The sequence below is a fragment of the Mastigoproctus giganteus genome, chromosome 7 (assembly GCF_048544385.1).
Source record: "Mastigoproctus giganteus isolate SK-2022 chromosome 7, ASM4854438v1, whole genome shotgun sequence".
Classification (NCBI taxonomy): domain Eukaryota; kingdom Metazoa; phylum Arthropoda; class Arachnida; order Uropygi; family Thelyphonidae; genus Mastigoproctus; species Mastigoproctus giganteus.
The window spans coordinates 136,760,792-136,781,735 of record NC_143581.1 but is presented as its reverse complement, the minus strand read 5'-3'; the positions used below and the strand labels follow the sequence as shown (position 1 = coordinate 136,781,735).

Below are 20,944 nucleotides of genomic sequence, written 5' to 3'. Positions count from 1 at the left end.
ATAGAGTGGGCCAGTAAATCAGAGAGTCTTATAATGGGAGATTTTAATTTCCCAGATATTGACTGGAATTTGGGGGCTGGTTACTCACACACTAGCAGGGCTTTTGTGGATTTATTGGATAATTGTTTTCTACACCAGCATGTTCGGGAGGCAACTAGAGGGAGTAATACTCTTGATTTGATTATCAGCAGTGATTCTTCATGCATTAAGAATCTGCAGATAAACGAACCACTAGGTGGCAGTGATCACAGTGTGCTGAAGTGGGATTTACTCAAAGAGGTAACTACCATTAGGGGTAAAGGGAAGGGTTATTGCTTCCGTAAAGGCGACTACGATGGACTGAGACAGTATTTAAATTCTATACAGTGGGACCAACTGATGATGTTACCAACAGCAAATTCAAAATGGGAAGCATTCAAAGAACTTATCTTGGAAGCTACTAGGCTTTACATACCAACTAAGAAATATTGTTCACGGTTTAGGCCAAAATGGATGTCAGATGAACTAATGAGACATGTGGCAGAGAAGAAAAATGCATGGGATACATACAAATTAATACGTGACACAGAAGCCTATGATAGATACAAATTGATATGCAACCAAGTTACAAAGGAGGTTAGGCAGGCAAAGGCAGATTACGAGAAATCCTTGGCAAGGGATGCAAAGAAAAACAGCAGAGTTCTTTACTTATGTTAACTCTAGAAGGAAGGGGATGAATCAGATTGGTCCACTTGATATTGATGGGTCAACTGTTGATGATCCTGCTCAGGTAGCTAACAAACTAAATGAATATTTTGCATCGACATTCACACATGAGGAGTTATTCAGCAAGGGGAATGCCAGAGGTGTATTCAACTCTAGCAGTAAGCTACAGAATCTTGAAATAACTGGGAGTAAAGTGGAGGAGAAACTGTTGAAGATAAACACAAGAAAGGCACCCGGGGTGGATGGGATCTATCCAGTTATATTAAAGGAGGCAGCAAAGGAAGTAAGCAAACCCTTAGCCATAATTATGAGACCTTCCTTGGACTCAGGGGAGGTACCCATAGACTGGAAATGTGCAAATGTGACCCCAATTCACAAAGGAGGATCAAAGGCTGACACAAGTAATTATAGACCTGTGAGCTTAACTTCTGTTCCAGGAAAATTAATGGAGGCACTGGTAAAAGAAGCACTGCAGGATCATTTAGACAAGACTTCAGTTATAGCTCAGACACAGCATGGTTTTGTTAAGAGGAAGTCTTGCCTGACCAACTTGATTGGATATTATGATGCAGTCACAAAGGAACTAGATGCAGGGAATAACTTTGATATTATATACTTCGACCTTAGAAAGGCTTTTGATACTGTTGCACATGGAAGACTGCTACACAAATTGGAGCAGGCTTATATCAAGCTTAATGTCCAAGTTTGCAAATGATACAAAGGTTAGCAGGGTTGTCAAGGACACTACTGACACTATGCTGCTGAAACAGGATCTGGAAAGGTTGAGCAGATCGGCTGAGAGGTGGCAAATGAAGTTTAACATTGACAAATGTATAGTACTACACATGGGAAACAGCAACCCCAGAGCAACGTATCAACTCTGTGGTACTACACTGACAGTGGTAGAGAATGAAAGGGACTTGGGGGTGGTTGTGCAGGCAGATATGAAGTTCTCTGAGCAGTGCAGACGGGCTGCAAGAGTAGCTCATGGAGTATTGTCAATGATATACAGGAATTTTTCCAGCAGGGATAAGGAGGTGATTATTCCATTCTATAAGGCAATGGTCAGGCCACACCTAGAGTACTGTATACAGGTCTGGAGGCCTCATTTCAAAAAGGATGTAGAGCTGCTGGAGCGAGTACAGAGAAGGGCAACAAGATTAGTGAATGGAACAAAGGGGTGCTCTTAAGAAGAAAGGCTTAAGTTTTGCAAATTACAGTGTCTGGAGACTAGGCACCAGCGAGGTGATCTGATAAAGGTGTATAAAGCCTTGAATGGTTTGAGCATGCTCAATGCTGATAGGATTCTTCCTCTCGCTCAGAATAATCACCTGAGAGGGCATAAATTCAGGTTGAGGAAAGACAGATGTAGAATAGACGTGCGGAAATTTGCCTTTAGCCAGCAGGTGGTTGGTTGGTGGAACAGACTTCCATCCCTTGTCGTGGAAGTTGATAGCCTAAATAAGTTTAAGGCTCAGCTGGACAGGTATTTTGAACGAACAGAGGGGTGAAGAGGAAGTGGTGTTTTTTTTTTTTTTTTTTTTTGGCTGATGCTGCATAAGCTTGCTTTCTTGCATCAAATGCCTCTACTAATGCTAATTTCTCCTCCACTTCACTCTCAGTTATTACAAGATTCTCTAGCTTACTGCTAGAGTTGAATACACCTCTGGCATTCCCCTCGCTGAATAACTCCTCATGTGTGAATGTCGATGCAAAATATTCATTTAGTTTGTTAGCTACCTGAGCAGGGTCATCAACAATTGACCCATCGATATCAAGTAGACCAATCTGAATTCATCCCCTTCCTTCTAGATTTTACATAAGTAAAGAACTCTTTGCTGTTTTTCTTCGCATCCCTTGCCAAGGATGTCTCGTAATCTGCCTTCGCCTGCCTCCACCTCCTTTGTAACTTGGTTAGAGATCAACTTGTATCTATCATAGGCTTCTGTGTCACGTGTTAATTTGTATGTATCCCATGCATTTATTTTTCTTCTCTGCCATATGCCTCATTAGTTCATCTGACATCCATTTAGGCCTAAACCTTGAACAATATTTCTTAGTTGGTATGTAAAGCCTAGTAGCTTCCAAGATAAGTTCTTTGAATGCTTCCCATTTTGAATTTGCTGTTGGTAACATCATCAGTTGATCCCACTGTATAGAATTTAAATACTGTCTCAGTCCACGTAGTCGCCTTTACGAAAACAATACCCCTTACCCTTTACCCCTAATGGTAGTTACCTCTTTGAGTAACTCCCACTTCAGAACACTGTGATCACTGCCACCTAATGGTTCCTTTATCTGCAGATTCTTAATGCATGAAGAATCACTACTGATAATCAAATCAAGAGTATTACTCCCTCTAGTTGCCTCCCGAACATGCTGATGTAGAAAACAATCATCCAATAAATCCACAAAAGCCTTGCTACTGTGTGAGTGACCAGCCCCCAAATTCCAGCCAATATCTGGGAAATTAAAATCCCCCATTATAAGACTCTCTGATTTACTGGCCCACTCTATTTCTCTGTACAGTTTCTTATTATACTCATCAGAGTCATTAGGCCTATAGCACACTCCTACTCTCAATTTTGATCTCCCAATGCTTATGTCACACCAAACTGACTCGACACTGCACTGTCCAGTGATGTCGACTGGCTTCACTTCCTTGGATTTTATGTGTTTCTTAACTAATAGCATAACCCCTCCTCCCTTCCTATCTTGTCTATCCTTTCTGTAGACATTGTACTCTCCAAATTCCAGTTCTACAAACCACGTCTCTGAAATCCCAACAATATCTGCCTTTGATGTTTTGAGCAATACCTCAAATTCATCAAATTTATTTACTAAACTCTTAGCATTGGTGTACACGCAAGTATACATGCACCTGCTCTTCCTCTTAGCCACCCTAACACAACCTATGTGTTTACTTGTACCTCCATGATTCCCTGCAGTCTGAAATATCCTGCATCTTATTTTCCAGGCTGCTGCTCATTCCAATAGAAGCATTGCAAGAATCACTTTCTCCTCTGCCAGTGGCTACTGTTAATCTATTAGTCCTTGTATTAGTCCCCCCAATCTAGCAGTTTTCCGACCCACCTAACACTGCCTTGATAGCATCAGCAAACATTCTTGCACCCTTTCTATTTAAGTGTATCCCATCCCTGTAGAAGCAGTTTCTCCTGTTAACAAGTACAGACCAGGCTGAAAAATATTCTACCCCTTGAGCCCTGCACAATCTTTTCAGGGCCGAATTGATCGACAAGGCTCTCATCATATACTCCCTCCTATCATGTCTGGGCAGAATTGCAGACACTTTCAAATTCAACCCTAATTCACGGCTTTTTTTCATCAGTGACCTGTACTTGTTAAGTAATTCCGCCGGTCTCCTACTCTTAATATCATTAGTTCCAATGTGTACAACAATATCACCTTTTGTGCCCTTAAAAGATGAAATCCGCTCTACAACGTCATCAACCTTTGCCCCTGGCAGACATACCCTGGTCCTGTTCCACCTATCCTTTTTACAAAGCATGTTTCCCGTTTCCCTGACAATAGAGTCACCAACAACTACTAGTTCCTTTGGGACCAGCGCATTCTGCCTTGGGGGTTGCCGCTGTGTTGCGCGATGACCAAGTGCAAGCTCTCGCATTGGTGTGGGCAGCTGAGGGCTTGATGGGCCCGTCACTTGTAATCCTTTGAGGGCATCCACCGTGTCCTTCAAGCTCTCATATAGGCCCATAACAACGCTGAGTTGTCGCCTGATTTCCTTACACTCCTTGCATCGCGCACATACAAAGACATCCCCCATGGCAGTATCATGTCCTGTACCATCCGATTGCTCTGCAAACATCAAGCAAATAGTGCATCTTAAAAGGCTGTGATTCAGAGGGCAACTGCCCCCCTCAGTTCTACCCTGAGCCGCAGCATTCCCATTAGCTTGAGCCTTTTGCTTTGCTGCTCTGGTTTGAGTCATGATTTCGATTTACTTTCAATAAAATTTCAATTTCAGTATTAAATTAAATCCTAAACTTGTATCCCAACACAGTTATAACCCTATATTTATGTTTCAGTAATGAGTGTTATCTACGAAATATTTATGTTTCAGTAACGAGTGTTATCTACGAAATATTTATGTTTCAGTAACAAGTGTTATCTACGAAATATTTATGTTTCAGTAACGAATGTTATCTACGAAATCTAAGAGTGTTATCTACGAAATATTTATGTTTCAGTAACGAGTGTTATCTACGAAATTTCATTATATAACTTCCGTATCAAGTTATGTATTAATTATTTATTTTTACTAATTATTTGTTACGTAACCTAAGTGGTTATATGTATAGTTAAACGTACAATTTAATTGCCAATGAAGTTCGACAAGATTAATAGATTTTACTGATTAATTTTCCCATAACAATGGCGGCTATTTACGAACGGTAAACACGTGGATTTGATACCCTTTCCGATACTAAGTAATACCTACAAAATCTCAGTTACTTTAAACTTGAGTACCGTAAATAGGAATATAAAGCTACTCAAGAAAAATAAGTTAATATGTCAATTTAAACTAATAAAGCAGAAAATAAATCAGAATAAACTTCTCTGTTCCAAGAGCGGCAGAAAGGCACGTCCGCACCGGCAACTCTCGTCCTCAGCAATTGTCCTAATGACTATTTGGAATATTCACCTTCTCTCACACTAAGGTTTCCCAAACAACAGCACTGAAACCTTCTTTGAGTGTCATTATAGGAAAGTATCCAAAACTGTTAATCACAGAAATTCTTCAGAATTCTACTGACCTTTTGTAACAGTAGTCTAAACAAACACAGGTTTATGGTTTACCAAGCTCCAGAATGTGGTCAAGATTAGTGGAAGTTCAGATGAGATAGTTTAGATTACCATGATTTCGCTGTACAGATATAATAAGGTGCACATTACATAAAGAAAGAGATTAAGTGTATTCACTGAAAGCAGTAGTTATACAGGTACATTTTTTAATGGAAGATGCTGGGGGGGGGGGTCATACAGATGCTAGGTTGAAAATTAGTACTAACCTTGTATTCGTGGAATTTAATGGTCCTCAATTTAGGTTGTGTTTTAGCTTTTGATTTTTTTCTGCTCCTAATGGTAGAATCTTTGTTTTGATTTATTTCTCCTTGGACTGAACATTCTTGAAATATGTTTTCACTGCAAGACATGGAAGGTGAAGAGATATCTGAAGTGTGGATTTTTATCTCATTCTGGATTCTGTAAGAATTGCTATCTGGAAATGATTCTAATGAAGGTAGGCTTAAATAAAAACAAATCAATTAATATTTCAAGTTTAAATACAATTTAAATTTTTTGAATAATTTTTCCTGATAAATAAAAATCTATAGAATTTCTATAAGAAAATATATCATAAAATTAAACCATAATAAAAGTCTAAATTACTTGAATTCCATTCTGTTTCTTTCCACATTTATTTTACCTCAACAAGCAACCGAACGTTTCTACCTTCTTTTTCCTGTGGTCGGAACTATTTCATAGTGGAAGATCTAACTGTTTGGACTAAGGATTCTAGACTTACATCTGGGTGCCCTTTGATATACAAATGTATGACTAATAAAATGTAAAAGGGAAGGGGGATTGATTTACATGGGAAAGATACGATTAAACAAAAATTGTCAAGGCAAAAAAAGTTTGACTTACACATGGGCATGTACAAAAACTTACAACTGCAAATTACAAGCATGGTTTAATAAATACTACATCAAACCTATCTTTAATTAGTGGAATGCACTGATAAACCTAGCAGAAGATTTATGCACTGATAAATCTTACCCTCTGTCCAATCACTAAATATGTATGTAGTGGGTGATTGAAGTGCACATGCTTGTGGTCTCACTATGAAAGAAGTACTATGACACAGGAAAAAAATATAAATAAAAATACAGGCAGAGGACTGTTAACCAGTACAGTATGCTTTTACATATTAGCTTACCTAAGATTTTTCTATCTGTTGATTTTAGTTCTGATATTCTATTAGCCTTCAACTGATTCTGATTGCTTCATGAAAAATACTATTGCAGACTTTCTCCACTTGAGAAATGAAGTGGAGTCAGAGTTTCATTCATAACAATGGCCCTGCTATCTAGATTTTGCTTTCAGAGCATTTTCAAAAGCTATACCATAAAGAGAAGATCTGAACTCAGTTTTTCTTTTTTTTTTTAATTACCTGGCTGAATATTCTCTCACACTCAGCACCACTGTGAGGAACCCTAAAATGCCAAGAATGATAATTTGCATATAACAAATTGGGATAAATTGTTATATTTAAAGTTTTTCTTGTTTCAGTTCCTAACCAAGGACTACTGTAGATCAACTCATTCTTCTTCCAAATAGAGGCGCCTCCGTAGCCAGGTGGGAAGGAGCAGCAGTGCGTAGCACACTCTTCTTGATTAGACCGCGGTTCGAGCCCATCACCATAAAATACGGAGGATGCAGAAAGGTCAGGGAATGACCACTGCATATCCTGGAGCAATATGGCCTTAGTTGCTAATGCTCCGAAAAAAAAAACCAAACCAAAATCTTCCAAACAGCATTTGGTATGTTCTTGCACTGAAACTGAACAAAAGTGACACTTCAAAACATCTATTTCTTTACTTTAATGACACCAAAACGTACTGGAAACTGGTCCACAAAAAATTTCAAATTTTCAAATGCACTGCCTAATTGACAAAATTTGAGCTACCTGAGTATTTATTAGAACGCAGTTTTCAAACTTCCAAATTTCAGTCATATGCATATGAATGAAATTTCAAGTCGTAATGTAAATAAATTTTCTGTTTATACTCCAGCAGGACAACCAAGTCAGTAGAGTTTACAAATGAATCGTCAATACAAATATTTATTGTATTTAGTAGTCACGGGATTGAACCCCGGTCCACTCAAGGACCATGCACTCTTGCTCCTGACCACTCGGCTACATCATGCCTAGCACTTAGTCAATGAACAAAAGAACAGACTCTTCTCATGCTCTTTCAGACTCTCCACAACTTTGGTGGCGCCTCCATAGCTAGGTGGGCAGGAGAAGCAGTGCATAGCACACACTTCTTGATTAGACCGGGGTTCGAGCCCATGCCCACAAAATACGGAGGATGCGGAAAGTTCAGGGAATGACCACTGCATATCCCCAGAGCAATATGGCCTTAGTTGCTAATGCTCCTAAAAACCAAACAACAACTTTGGTTGTAGATATGCCTATGTCTAAATCAGAATAATTGTTCTGGTTTAGTCTGCTATGGCAATCTTTCAAAATGGACGGTTTAAAAACCCTTGATAAAATAAATTTGCACATAACATTCCTCAAAATATCTAACAGTAATGACCACAATTTATGAATATGATGTACACTGGATTGAAGAGCTTGCTTCAGATTTTCAAACGTTGGCATAATAGTCAAAAAACAAACAAATTGCTTTATTCGAACCAGAAGAGAGAAACATGAACAGAATTATCAGCTGGCTTAGCCTGTTTAGTAAATGTTAAGTAAAAACTGTTTAGTAATTTTTTATGAAAACCTTCAAACAAAAGACATTAGAATCTATAGTGCTTCACACTATGCATGGGTTGAAGGGTTTAGAAGATGAAAGAAGGTACTTGTTGATAGTAGACTTGAATTTCTGTAGATTATAATTTTCAGAATATACACATGAAGGCAGGTTGTTCCAGAAAATGGAAGTTGAAGAAATATATAAGGAAGAAGAAGAAAATTTGGTTTGGTGAATTTTGAGTTGGATGGTAAAAAGATGCTGAGTGAGTGTGGCATGTGTTCTAATTAGTTTGAAAGAGAGTGGGAATTATAGAAGACAAATTAGAAGAACAGAGCCCATTGAAGAACCTATAGAAGAGACATGCAGCAGAAACAGAATGTCTATGAGACAGAGAATGCAGAAATTCGTAGGTGATTGATCTGTTGTTGTTTGCTATTTGGTTTATAGGAGCAACTAAGCACACTAAGCAACTAAGGCCATATTGCTCTGGAGACATGTGGTGGTCATTCCCTTACATTTCCGCATACTCCATATTTGGTGGTCATGGGCTCGAACCCCAGTCTAATCAAGAAACGTGTGCTACGCACTGCTCCTCCTGCCCACCAGGCTACAGGTGATTGGACATTAATTAACATCACTGCCCTCTTTTGAATGGAGTTCAGAAGTCAAAGAGAGGTTATGGTGCACTATCCCACATGTCAGGGACTCTATTGTCAGGGAAAAGGGGAACATGCTTTGTAAAGAGGAGAGGTGGAACAGGACCAGGGTATGTCTGCCAGGGGCAAAGGTTGATGACGTCGTGGAGCGGATATCATCTTTTAAGGGCACAAACGGTGATATAGTTGTACATGTTGGCACTAATGATATTAAGAGTAGGAGACCAGCAGAATTACTTAACAAGTACAGGTCACTGTTGAAAAAAAAAGCCGTGAATTAGGGTTGAATTTGAAAGTGTTTGCAATTCTGCCCAGACACAATAGGAGGGGGTATATGATGAGAGCCTTGTCGATCAATTCGGTTATTATTATTATTTTTATTCTGGATTTTAGGAGCATTAGCAACTAAGGCCATATTGCTCCGGGATATGCGGTGGTCATTCCCTGACCTTTCCGCATCCTCCGTATTTGGTGGTTATGGGCTCGAACCCCGGTCTAATCAAGAAGCATGTGCTACGTGCTGCTGCTCCTTCCCACCTGGCTACGGAGGCGCCGTCGATCAATTCGGAGCTGGAAAGATTGTGCAAGGCTCAATCTTTTTATTTTAGATTTTTTTTTTTTCAGCCTGGTCTGTACTTGTTAACAGGAGAGACTGCTGCTTCTACAGGGATGGAATACACTTAAATGGAAAGGATGCAAGAATATTTGCTGATGCTATCGAGGCAGTGTTAGGTGGGTCGGAAAACTGCTAGCTTGGGGGGATACAAGGACTAATAGATTAACAGTAGCCACTGGCAGAGGTGAAAGTGATTCTTGCACTGCTTCTATTGGAATGAGCAGAAGCCTGGAAAACAAGATGCAGGATATTTCAGAGACTGCTGGGAGTCATTGCAGTACAAGTAAACACATGGGTGTTTACTTGTATTTACCAAACTACTAAACTATATTTACCAAACTACTAGCATTGGTGTACACTTGCGTGTACACCTATGCTAGTAGTTTGGTAAATAAATTTGATAAATTTGAGGTATTGCTCAAAGCATCAAAGGCGGATATTGTTGGGATATCAGAGATGTGGTGTCACACAGATATAAGGAATGCAGAACTGAAATTTGGGGAGTACAACGTCTACAGAAAGGATAGGAAAGGAGCAGGGATTATGCTATTAGTAAAGAAACACATAAAATCCAAGGAAGTGAAGCCAGTTGACATCACTGGACAGTGCAGTGTCGAGTCAGTTTGGTGTGACATAAGCATTGGGAGATCAAAATTGAGAGTAGGAATGTGCTATAGGCCTAATGACTCTTATGAGTATGATAAGAAACTGTACAGGGAAATAGAGTGGGCCAGTAAATCAGAGAGTCCTATAATGGCGAATTTTAATTTCCCAGATATTGACTGGAATCTGTGGGTTGGTCACTCACACACTAGCAAGGTTTTTGTGGATTTATTGGATGATTGTTTTCTATATCAGCATATTCGGAAGGCAACTAGAGGGAGTAATACTCTTGATCTGATTATCAGTAGTGATTCTTCATGCAATAAGAATCTGTAGATAAAGGAATCACTAGGTGGCAGTGATCACATTGTGCTGAAGTGGGATTTACACAAAGAGTTAACTACCATCAGGGGTAAAGGGAAGGGTTTTTGCTTTCATAAAGGCGACTAAGGTGGTCTGAGACAGTATATAAATTCTATACAGTGGGACGAACTGATGATGTTACCAACTGCAGATTCAAAATGGTAAGCATTCAAAGAACTTATCTTGGAAGCTACCAGGCTTTACATACCAACTAAGAAATATTGTTCAAGGTTTAGGCCTAAATGGATGTCAGATGAACTAATGAGACATATGGCAGAGAAGAAAAATGCATAGGATACATATAAATTAACACATGACACAGAAGCCTATGATAGATATAAGTTGATCTGTAACCAAGTTACAAAGGAGGTTAGGTAGGCGAAGGCAGATTACGAGAAATCTTTGGCAAGGAATGCAAAGAAAAATAGCAAAGAGTTCTTTACTTATGTAAACTCTAGAAGGAAGGGGATGAATCAGATTGGTCCACTTGATATCGATGGTTCAACTGTTGATGATCCTGCTCAGGTAGCTAACAAACTAAATGAATATTTTGTATCGACATTCACACATGAGAAGTTATTCAGCGAGGGGAATGCCAGAGGTCAAATCTGGCAGTAAGCTAGATAATCTTGTAATAACTGAGAGTAAAGTGGAGGAGAAATTGTTGAAGATAAACACAAGAAAGGCACCTGGGGTGGATGGGATCTACACAGTTATATTAAAGGAGGCAGCAAAGGAAGTAAGCAAACCCTTAGCCTTAATTATGAGAGCTTCCTTGGACTCAGGGGAGGTACCCATAGACTGGAGATGTGCATATGTGACCCCAATTCACAAAGTATGATCAAAGGGGTGCACAAGTAATTATAGACCTGTGTGTTTAACTTCTGTTCCACGAAAATAAATACGGGCACAGGATCATCTAGAGAAGACTTCAGTTATAGCTCAGACACAGCATGGTTTTGTTAAGGGGAAGTCTTACCTGAGCAATTTGATTGGATACTATGATGCAGTCACAAAAGAACTGGATGCAGGGAATAACTTTGATATTATATACTTGGATCTTAGAAAGACTTTTGATACTGTTGCACAAACTGGAGCAGTGTGGCACTGGAGGCAAATTGCTGCTATGGATAAAGAGGTGGTTGAGGGGGTGAAGACAGAGTGGTAATCAATAAACACTGCTCATCGTGGACTAATGTTATTAGTGGAGTCCCTCGGGGTTCAGTGTTGGGTCCATTATTGTTTTCTGTATTAATAAATAATATTGAATGGTATATCAAGCTTAATGTCCAGGTTTGCAAATGATACAAAGGTTGGCAGGGTTGTTAAGGACATTACTGATGCTATGCTGATGCAACAGGATCTGGAAACATTGAGCAGATGGGCTGAGAGGTGGCAAATGAAGTTTAACATTGACAAATGTAAAGTACTACACATGGGAAACAGCAACCCCCAGAGCAACGTATCAACTCTGTGGTACTACACTGACAGTGGTAGAGAATGAAAGGGACCTGGGGGTGGTTGTGCAGGCAGATATGAAGTTCTCTTAGCAGTGCAGACGGGCTGCAAGAGTAGCTCATGGTGTCTTGTCAATGATATACAGGAATTTTTCTAGCAGGGATAAGGTGATTATTCCCTTGTATAAGGCAATGATCAGGCCACACCTTGTGTACTGTATACAGGTCTGGAGGCCTCATTTCAAGAAGGATGTAGAGATGCTGGAACGAGTACAGAGAAGGGCAACAAGATTAGTGAATGGGACAAAGGGTTGCTCTTACGGAAAAAGACTTAAGTTTTGCAAATTACAGTGTCTGGAGACTAGGCACCGGCAATGTGATCTGATAGAGGTATATAAAGCTTGAATGGTCTGAGTATGCTGAATGCCAATGGGATTCTTCCTCTTGCTCAGAATAATCACATGAGAGGGCATAAATTCAAATTGAGGAAAGACAGATGTAGGATAGATGTGCGGAAATTTGCCTTTAGCCAACGGGTAGTTGGTTGGTGGGACAGACTTCCATCCCTTGTTGCGGAAGTTGATAGACTAAATAAATTTAAGGCTCAGCTGGACAGGTATTTCGAATGAATGGAGGGGTGAAGTGGATGTTTTTTGTTTCTTTTTGTTTTTTTTGCTGATGCTGCATAAGCTTGCTTTTCTTGCATCATATGGTTCTACTAACTAATGTGAGAAGAATATTGAATGGTAGAGCAGATTTGAGATTTTTACAGAGTGAGTAGTTTAGAAGAAATAATGAGAGTGAAAGAGAAAACCCAGTGTTTTAGATGAAGAGGAAGTAATACAGTAAATGCTCGCGAATAGCGGGGGTTGCGTTCCTGAGAAATACCGCGAATACCGAAAACGCGAATTCTGAGTTATGGCTCCCATAGTAATAAAGGGGTTCCGTTCCAAAGTATGAAATACAGTATATAAGAAAAACTAGTCTAAAATTTTGTCTATGTATGTACCTTCATAATATGAATATGTACACAGACAGTACATAGTGAAATGCATGCATAAGGCATCGAAATGAAAATAAGAAACAATTTAATATTAAATGTAATATTTATTAGAAATTTCAAACAAATCTTTCAATCCAGTGCCTTTGCTATAGCTAAAAAACTAATCCCGCCAGTGCTATCACCAGTTTCGCTAAAGTGTTGATAAAGGTTTTTTGCCTTTTCACGAATGATGAGTGAACTTAACAGAATTTTATTTTGAGTTCGGTCTTCTATCCACAGATTTAAAGCTTTTTCCATTTTTTTCTAATTTAACATCACGAGTTACAGAGCAAATTTTTGAAGCAATTACCGCAGTTTCACGAACACTACGGCGGATTTTCTTCCGATTTCTTGATTGATCGTACCGTTGACTTATTGATTTTATAATGTTTTGAGATTGACGAGATACTTTCACCATTAGAAATTTTGTCTAATAATGGAATTTTACTCACTAATGTCATCACCTTCTTTGATCTTTTCACAATTCTCTTGTTATTCGTAGCCATATTTTTGTAGGGGTTAGAAAAGAACTTGTCCACAATAGTCACTTTCTTCCGTTAACACACTCGAAAAAGTCTGTTTTCACTAAAACTGCAAAACGGTAGATTTTTCACTTTTGTCAGCATATCAATTTAAAAGCATATAAATTAAAAGCAAACGGCGAACCTTCCATGACAAGTGCATAGCTGGTTGGTTGGTTGGTTGGTTTTGATTTTAATAGCGCATTAGCTACTAAGGCTATAATGCAGCAAGACCATGTCATTTATAAAAAAGTTTAAACTTTCAGTGACCTAATTAGTCAGGTCACTATGTCCAAAGGTATAACAAATATATAAAAGAAAAATGTAAATTTTATATACGAGCAGAAATATTTATTGATTTTAAAAAGCTAAAAACAGCAGACACATTGTCATTGTCGGATAAAATCTGACTGAGTGTATACGGCTCAGTCAGATGATTAAAAGTGGTAAAACGGATATTGCTAAAATCTGGACAATCAATTAAAATGTGTCTCATGGATAAAATTGTGCCACAGGACTCACACATAGAAGGGTCATCAGCCCTCAGCAAAAATGAATGAGTCAAATGACTATGTCCTATGCGGGTCCGGGCAAGAAGAACTTCCTCCTTACGATTCCTGCACAGACTACACTGCCACGGTTCAATTACAGGCTTTATATGATATAATTTATTCGCAGTCTGTCTATTCCACGAATCCTGCCATTGGGAGTGTATTTTCTTGTGTATTATTTGCCTGTAGTCTGTATTGGGGACTAACAGGCAGCGATTATTACTGGGAACTGCTGATTTGGCTGCGGTGTCAGCCAAATCATTTCCACTAATCCCAACGTGGCTAGGAATCCAGCAGAAGTGAATATCATATTCACGTTCCCGGAGGAAGTGAATCTTCTGCTGAATGCTAGACAGAACTGGATGAGAATTATATCTTACAGTTATTAAGGCCTGTAAAACACTTAGAGAATCAGAGTATAAAATGAACCGTTGGTATTGGCATTTACTAATGTGATCCAAGGCTAACTCAACAGCGTGCAGCTCTGCAGTAAATATGCTACATTCAGAAGGAATCTGCTCCGATGTAGTGCTGTCTGTAAAGACCGTGGCAGATCCCACATATGATTCCGACTTCGAACCGTCTGTGTAAACTGGCGTGCAGTCAGAATGTTCAGCTCGGTGGTCTGAATAAAGCTGCAGGTAGAAAGATGATGGAGTGTCCGACTTGCCCCAATTTCTAAGGGAGAAGTCACATGTTGGAACATGAGCATGCCAGGGTGGAAGGGGTTGCTTCGGTGTTTGGGCAACCTCGTCTACCTTAATATTAAGTTCTTTGAGTAGCTCTTGGAGATGAATACCAAAAGGACGATTGGCAGTCTTACGAGTGTTGTACAGATTTTCCCATCGTGGCTCAAAAACGAATGGCCACGTAGGATAGTCTGGCAGGGATTTCAGTTTTAAGGCTTACTTTAGAGACATCTGCTTACGTCGAAGTGATAACGGTGGTTCATTTGCTTCGACGTATAAGCTCTGGACAGGAGATGTTCGAAATGCTCCAATAGCGATACGGAGAGCCTGATGATGGACAGGATCCAGCCATCGAAGTACACTGTCTCTGGCCAAATTGTATACCAGGGACCCGTAATCTAGTGTGGATCATACAAGTGCACAATAGATGCGTAGTAGGGTGCATCGATCCGCACCCCAAGTTGTTGAGGAAAGAGAGCACAGAATATTCAGCCCTCTTGTGCACTTTGTGCGGAGTTGACGGATATGTTCCAGAAAAGTCAGCTTTTTATCAAATACGAGTCACAAGAATTTTGTGTCCGCTGCTACCGGAATTGCATTTTATCCGAGCTTTAATTCAGGTTCAGGATGAAGATTACGCTTACGACAAAAGTGTACGCAAATGGTCTTCTACGGGGAGAACCCGAAGCCATTAGCAAGAGCCCAGGAGTTGAGGCGATCAACAGCTTTCTGCAGTTGTCTTTCAATAACCCTCACGTTGCATGACTGACAAAATATGCTAAAGTCATCAACATAGAGGGCACTGTTTACAGTTGGAGGAAGTTGTTCTGTGATGGAATTTACTTTGATGGCAAAAAAAAGCGTGACACTTAATACTGATCCTTGTGGTACTCCCTCCTCTTGGCTGAAGGAACGAGAGAGTGAGGATCCCACACGAACTTGGAAAGATCGATTGGCTAAAAAGTTTGTAATAAAAATGGGGAGTTGCCCCCTAAGGCCGAGGCTATGCAAATCTTTTAAGATGCCAAATCTCCAAGTTGTGTCATATGCTTTCTCCATGTCAAAGAACACTGACACCAAGTGTTCGTGTTTTAGGAAAGCATCCCGGATGGATGTTTCCAGTCTAATAAGATGGTCCAAAGTGGACTGGTTCCTTCGGAAGCCGCACTGGATGTTGGAGAGAAGGTCATTTGATTCTAAGTACCATATTAAACGAGAATTAAGCATTCTCTCCAGTATTTTGCACAGACAGCTAGTCAGAGCAATAGGATGATAATTGGTGGTGACTTTTGGATCCTTTCCTGGCTTAAGAAAGGCAAGGACGATTGCCTTTCGCCAGGAGTCCGGAAACGGCCCTTCAATAAAGATTCAGTTATACAGAAGGAGCAGACAATCCATAGATTTTGGTGAAAAATGTTTAATCATTTCATAATGGATGCCATCTGATCCAACAGCACTTGCTTTGTAAAGAGCGAGGGCTCTTTTCAGTTCCTGAATAGTGAAATCACCGTTGTAGGGATAAATGCTCTTAGATTTAAAGTTAAGTGCCTGTTTTTCGATTTTATATTTCAGGACCAGGAACTCTGGGGAATACGAAGATGTTGCAGAGATGTTAGAGAATGTTTCCCCAAGAGAGTTGGCTATTGCAGTTGGATCTGCAATAGTGCATCCATTATATACTAGGATTGAAGAAGGGTGGGATGTATATTTTCCCTTCATTTTCCGGATTTTATCCCAGACTACCTTAGAGTTGGTAGACTGGTTAATAGATGATGTGAAACAGATCCACGATTCCTTTTGACTCTGACAGCGGATATAGCGTGTTTTGGCTCGTGCGCTTTTAAAGGCTATAAGGTTGTTCGTGGCAGGATATCGGCAGAATATCCCCCACGCTTTGTTTTGAGCCGTTTTTGCTGCTGTGCATTGTGAATTCCACCAAGGTTTGGGAAATGGTGGAAACCGGGGAGATATTTTTGGAACAGCATTCGCAGCTGCTTGGACAATAATTTCTGTGTTGTACGTCACTGCATCATTGATAGGCTCTTGACTGACTGTGCTAAGATCAAAATTTGCCTGATATTAGAAGGCAGTCCAGTCAGCCTGATCAATCTTACACCGTGGTAACCTGAAGGGAAGACATGGTCACATGGTCTCCCACTGTGTAACGAGGTTATCACAGGGAAGTGATCACTTCCGTATGGATTCTCCTCCACTTCCCAAGTGAGTGAAGGGAGTAGAGAAGGGGAGAAGATAGAGAGATCAATGGCAGAAAAAGTACGGGTAGGCATGTGGAAGAAGGTGTTTGTTCCAGTATTTAGAAGGGAAAGGTCATTGTCATTTAGCATATGCTCTATGACTCGTCCCCTTCCATTGATGTTGGCACTACCCCACAGGGTGTTATGTCCATTAAAATCCCCGAGAAATAAGAAAGGGGGAGGCAACTGCGTTAGAAGATCATCAAGGTCTTCCTGGGAGATGTCAGTCCCAGGTGGCAAATAGATAGAGCAGACTGTTAATAAAAATCCCACCGTAAGGCGAATTGCAACAGCTTCTATGTTAGTTGTAATTAGCAAGGGCTGCACTGGGGGTCTGGTTACCCACAAGGATAGCCACTCCCCCATGAGCAGGACCATCCGCAATTCTATCCTTACGAAAAATTGTGATGTTATGCATTGTGGGATCATCATTTGCCTTTAGATAAGTCTCCTGTAAGCAAAAGCAAACTGGCTCGTGCTTTTGCAGGAGGGCCTTGATGTCATCAGTATTTCGCTGGAATCCACGACAATTCCATTGTAGGAATTTAGCCATTATTTTGGCTTGGTGGGTCCGTCAGGCGGCTTCCGAGGTGCTGAGGGTTTACTTTTGTCAGTCTTGGATTTATCTTTATTGGGGAAGAATGGACACTGTCCCATGTCCATTTCTTCCTCAGCAAAGAGTTCCAAGACTGATTCCTCCGGTACCTCCTTAGTCTCTACATCCATTGTTTCTGGTGTTACGGGTGGCCCTTCCGAACGTTTTAGCTTTTCTTTACCACTTTGTTTTGGTAGTGGTGGAGCACTAGGAGGTACTGATATAGGATTGGCAGCTGATTGGTTTTTCTGTGCAGGTTTTTGAGAACTTAAGAGATAACGCGCGATGGGAGTGAAAGACTCCTTTGGAGGAATGGTCATGTTCGTCTGAGTTCCGACGGAACATCTCCCTGCTACCTTCTGGGCGTAGGTAGGTTTGTTGGTATTCAGGGGTTTCACCGATTTCCTTGCCTCCTGGTATGATATATTTAGCTGTGCCTTCAGCCGTTGAATTTCGTTTTCTTCTTTCCACCTCTGGCATGCTCGTGAGTAGGCCGGGTGTTCGCCTTCACAGTTAATACATGTGGGTTTTGCGGCTGAACATGCTGTTGTTTCGTGGTCCTTTGCACCGCATCGTGCACATGCAAGGACTCCACGGCAGGCCATTTGAGAGTGTCCATACTTCTGGCATTTAAAACACCGTAAAGGGTTCGGAACGTATGGATGCCCTGAACATTTGATATATCCAGCTTTAATCTCATCAGGAGGTTTAGGAGAGTTAAAAGTCAGGATAACGCTCCTGGTTTTAACAATTTTCCATCCCTTCGTGCAGTAATTATCTTGATGGCAATAACTCCCTGTGGTTTTAATTTGGAGCAGATTTCCTCCTCGGTTACTTCGAGGAGGTCCTACTCCGAAATGACACCTCTCGATGAATTGAGTGTTCTGTGTGGTGTCACTGTTATAGGAATTCCTCCGATTGATGTTGTTCGGAGTAGATGTTCAGATTGCCTGTCATTTTTAGTTTCAATTAAAAGGTCTCCAGAACGGAGGGTCTTAACTGATTTGGGTGAACCTGCTAACCCATCTAACCCTTTTTGAATGAAAAAGGGCGACATTTTACCAATCGGTGTTTCATTGGTAGAATGCATAATTAAGAACCTTGGGACAGGCCCTGATGGTAATTCAGTTCGCTGCCCCTTTTTAGCAATAATGCTATCTGCATCTTTGTCATTTGTTTCTGATAGGGACCGGGTTGGGGCCCCTGAGGAAGTAAGTTTATCAGGATTCATGTAAATTTTAAGTGGTTCAGTGCCCGGGCTCCCCACCCACCACGGAGCCCAAAGGGACGCCCACTACCTGGCATGCAATAAATGCACTCGGGAGTGGAACGCCAGGGCTACCCAGACACCATACCCGCACCGCCGCCAGCCTGAATCCTGTCCCTCGGACCATGAGGGTAGGGGCGTGGCATTGACACGGTTGACCCTCGCAGGCGAGCCTACTAGCCGATTGATCCTAGCCGGGCCTTCCAGAACCTCCCATCTTGTCGAAGCAGGGGCCAAAGTGGTGTATTGAAGCTGGGCCCCTCAACCACCAGGATCCCCCTTTCCGAATTTCCACGGGTCGCAGCGCATGGCAAACACGCCGGATTCCATTGATGTAAGCCTGGAACCTGGGCTGTGGGCGTTGGATCCCAGTGATGCTATTCTGGAAGTCCAGCAGCGTCACTGGGAGGTCCCCTCACCACGTACAGGTGCCCACATCGATGGGGACAAGTGCACATACTGAACAAGGATTAGCGAGAAACATCCACGCTTGCCATTTTGTCATTCTCCCCCCCACCCACCCACTGACCGCTGTTTTGACCGGGAAAGATGATTTTAGCCATGCCCATTTTTTTATGGCGAAAAATGTTCATGGCTCTTTACAATTCATATTTTTTTTTAGGTTTCATTTTATATTAAATCAGCGACTGCGAATACGCGAAACCGCAAATACAGATACCGCGAATAGCGGGGATTTACTGTATTTGTGATGTGGTTACAAAAAAGAGATATTAGAAGTCAGGGTAATCTGTAACAGAGATATGTGATCTTGTTTATAAATCTAAGTGTCATCAAAGATAAGCATAGAAGCAGAAGAATTCTTTTTTGTAAGATATAAGACAGGACTGAGTTTTAGAAAGATTGAAATTAATGGTTCTCTTTGCTCCTGTGGAGAATTACCTAGAGATCAGCATTAAAGGTGGTGGATATTCCACAGGTTGAAGCTGTTTATGAAAGGCAAAATTTCTCATACTGGAAGGTGGAATGCAGTGTACTATCATCAGCAAAGGTATGGATAGAATTCCAGTCAACAGAAGGTAATTAATATACAAGCAGTAAAGAGTGGGAGAAAGAACCGAAGCTTGAGGAACACCAGCATTAGTGGAGAAGTTAGGAGACAGAGAGCAGTCTTCTTCCAGAGTGAACAGTCAAACAAAAAGTGGATACCCAATTATAAAAAACAGTTGGTAATCAATACGATGATGGCTTATTTAGAAGACCTTTATGACAACATGATCAAAAGCCTTTGAAATATTAAGAGCAAAAACTATTTGAGTTTCACCAAACTTTTACATTGAATTTGTCCACAGATGGGTGGAAAAACAACACAAGCCAGTATATCACCAATGGTTCGACAATGACAGAACCCGTATTGGCAATCAATGATCGAATGGAAGGTATCTAGATAGTTTACGATTTGACAGTTAATGGATTTCTTCCTTACTTTAGCAAGAGAAGTAGTAAACGCAATGGGACAATAACTGGATGGGAAGGATTTGTCACTCTTTTTAAGAACTGGCTAAATATGAGCAAATTTACAACAAGAAAGATAAACACCAGTGAAATAAGAGAGTGTAAAATGGTTATGCAACAGATGTATGCCCAGAAGCACAAGTTTTGAGAAAAGGGGAGAAATATCATCCACACTTTCCATCCTGGTACTTTCTTTGAAGCAAGACTGTTCTAAATTCTTCTGACATCATTTTAACCAAAGACTACAGGAGGCATTGAATGGAGCGTACAGCGATTGATAGGAGGTGGTTTGCCAAGATTATCAATACAAGAGGTAAAAGAAAAGTAGGATGCTAGATAAACTTTACCTTTAGCTGAGATGGCAATAGAAACATCGGGTTTTAACCAGAGGTGGGAATAAAAATGGACAAAAGTTGAGCTCAACAGCTTCGCAAGAGACAAGAATGTGCAACTATCTAAGTTTTCTACTCTTAGCCTGTTCGAAATCTAGTTTGGGCTGATTAATATCTGCTTTACAATTGTTGCAAGGCTTGATGTAAGCAGAAAATGAATCTTGAGATTTGGATTCAAGCCAATTGCAATATGCAACATTTTTATCTTGAACAGCCTTAGTACATTT

At 40.6% G+C, this 20,944-nt stretch overlaps 1 protein-coding gene across 3 annotated transcripts in view; it reads right to left on the bottom strand.

The window, feature by feature from the left end:
- Positions 1–20,944, bottom strand: part of LOC150083218 (uncharacterized) — a 637,655-nt gene that overhangs the window by 398,605 nt on the left and 218,106 nt on the right. For 2 of the 3 annotated variants that reach the window (XM_090377919.1, XM_090377920.1), the window contains exon 8: positions 5,757–5,991. In XM_090377919.1, coding sequence (XP_090234045.1) covers positions 5,757–5,991 — 235 coding nt within the window. The remainder of the gene's footprint in view (positions 1–5,756; positions 5,992–20,944) is intronic. The other variant, XM_090377921.1, reaches the window with a different exon arrangement.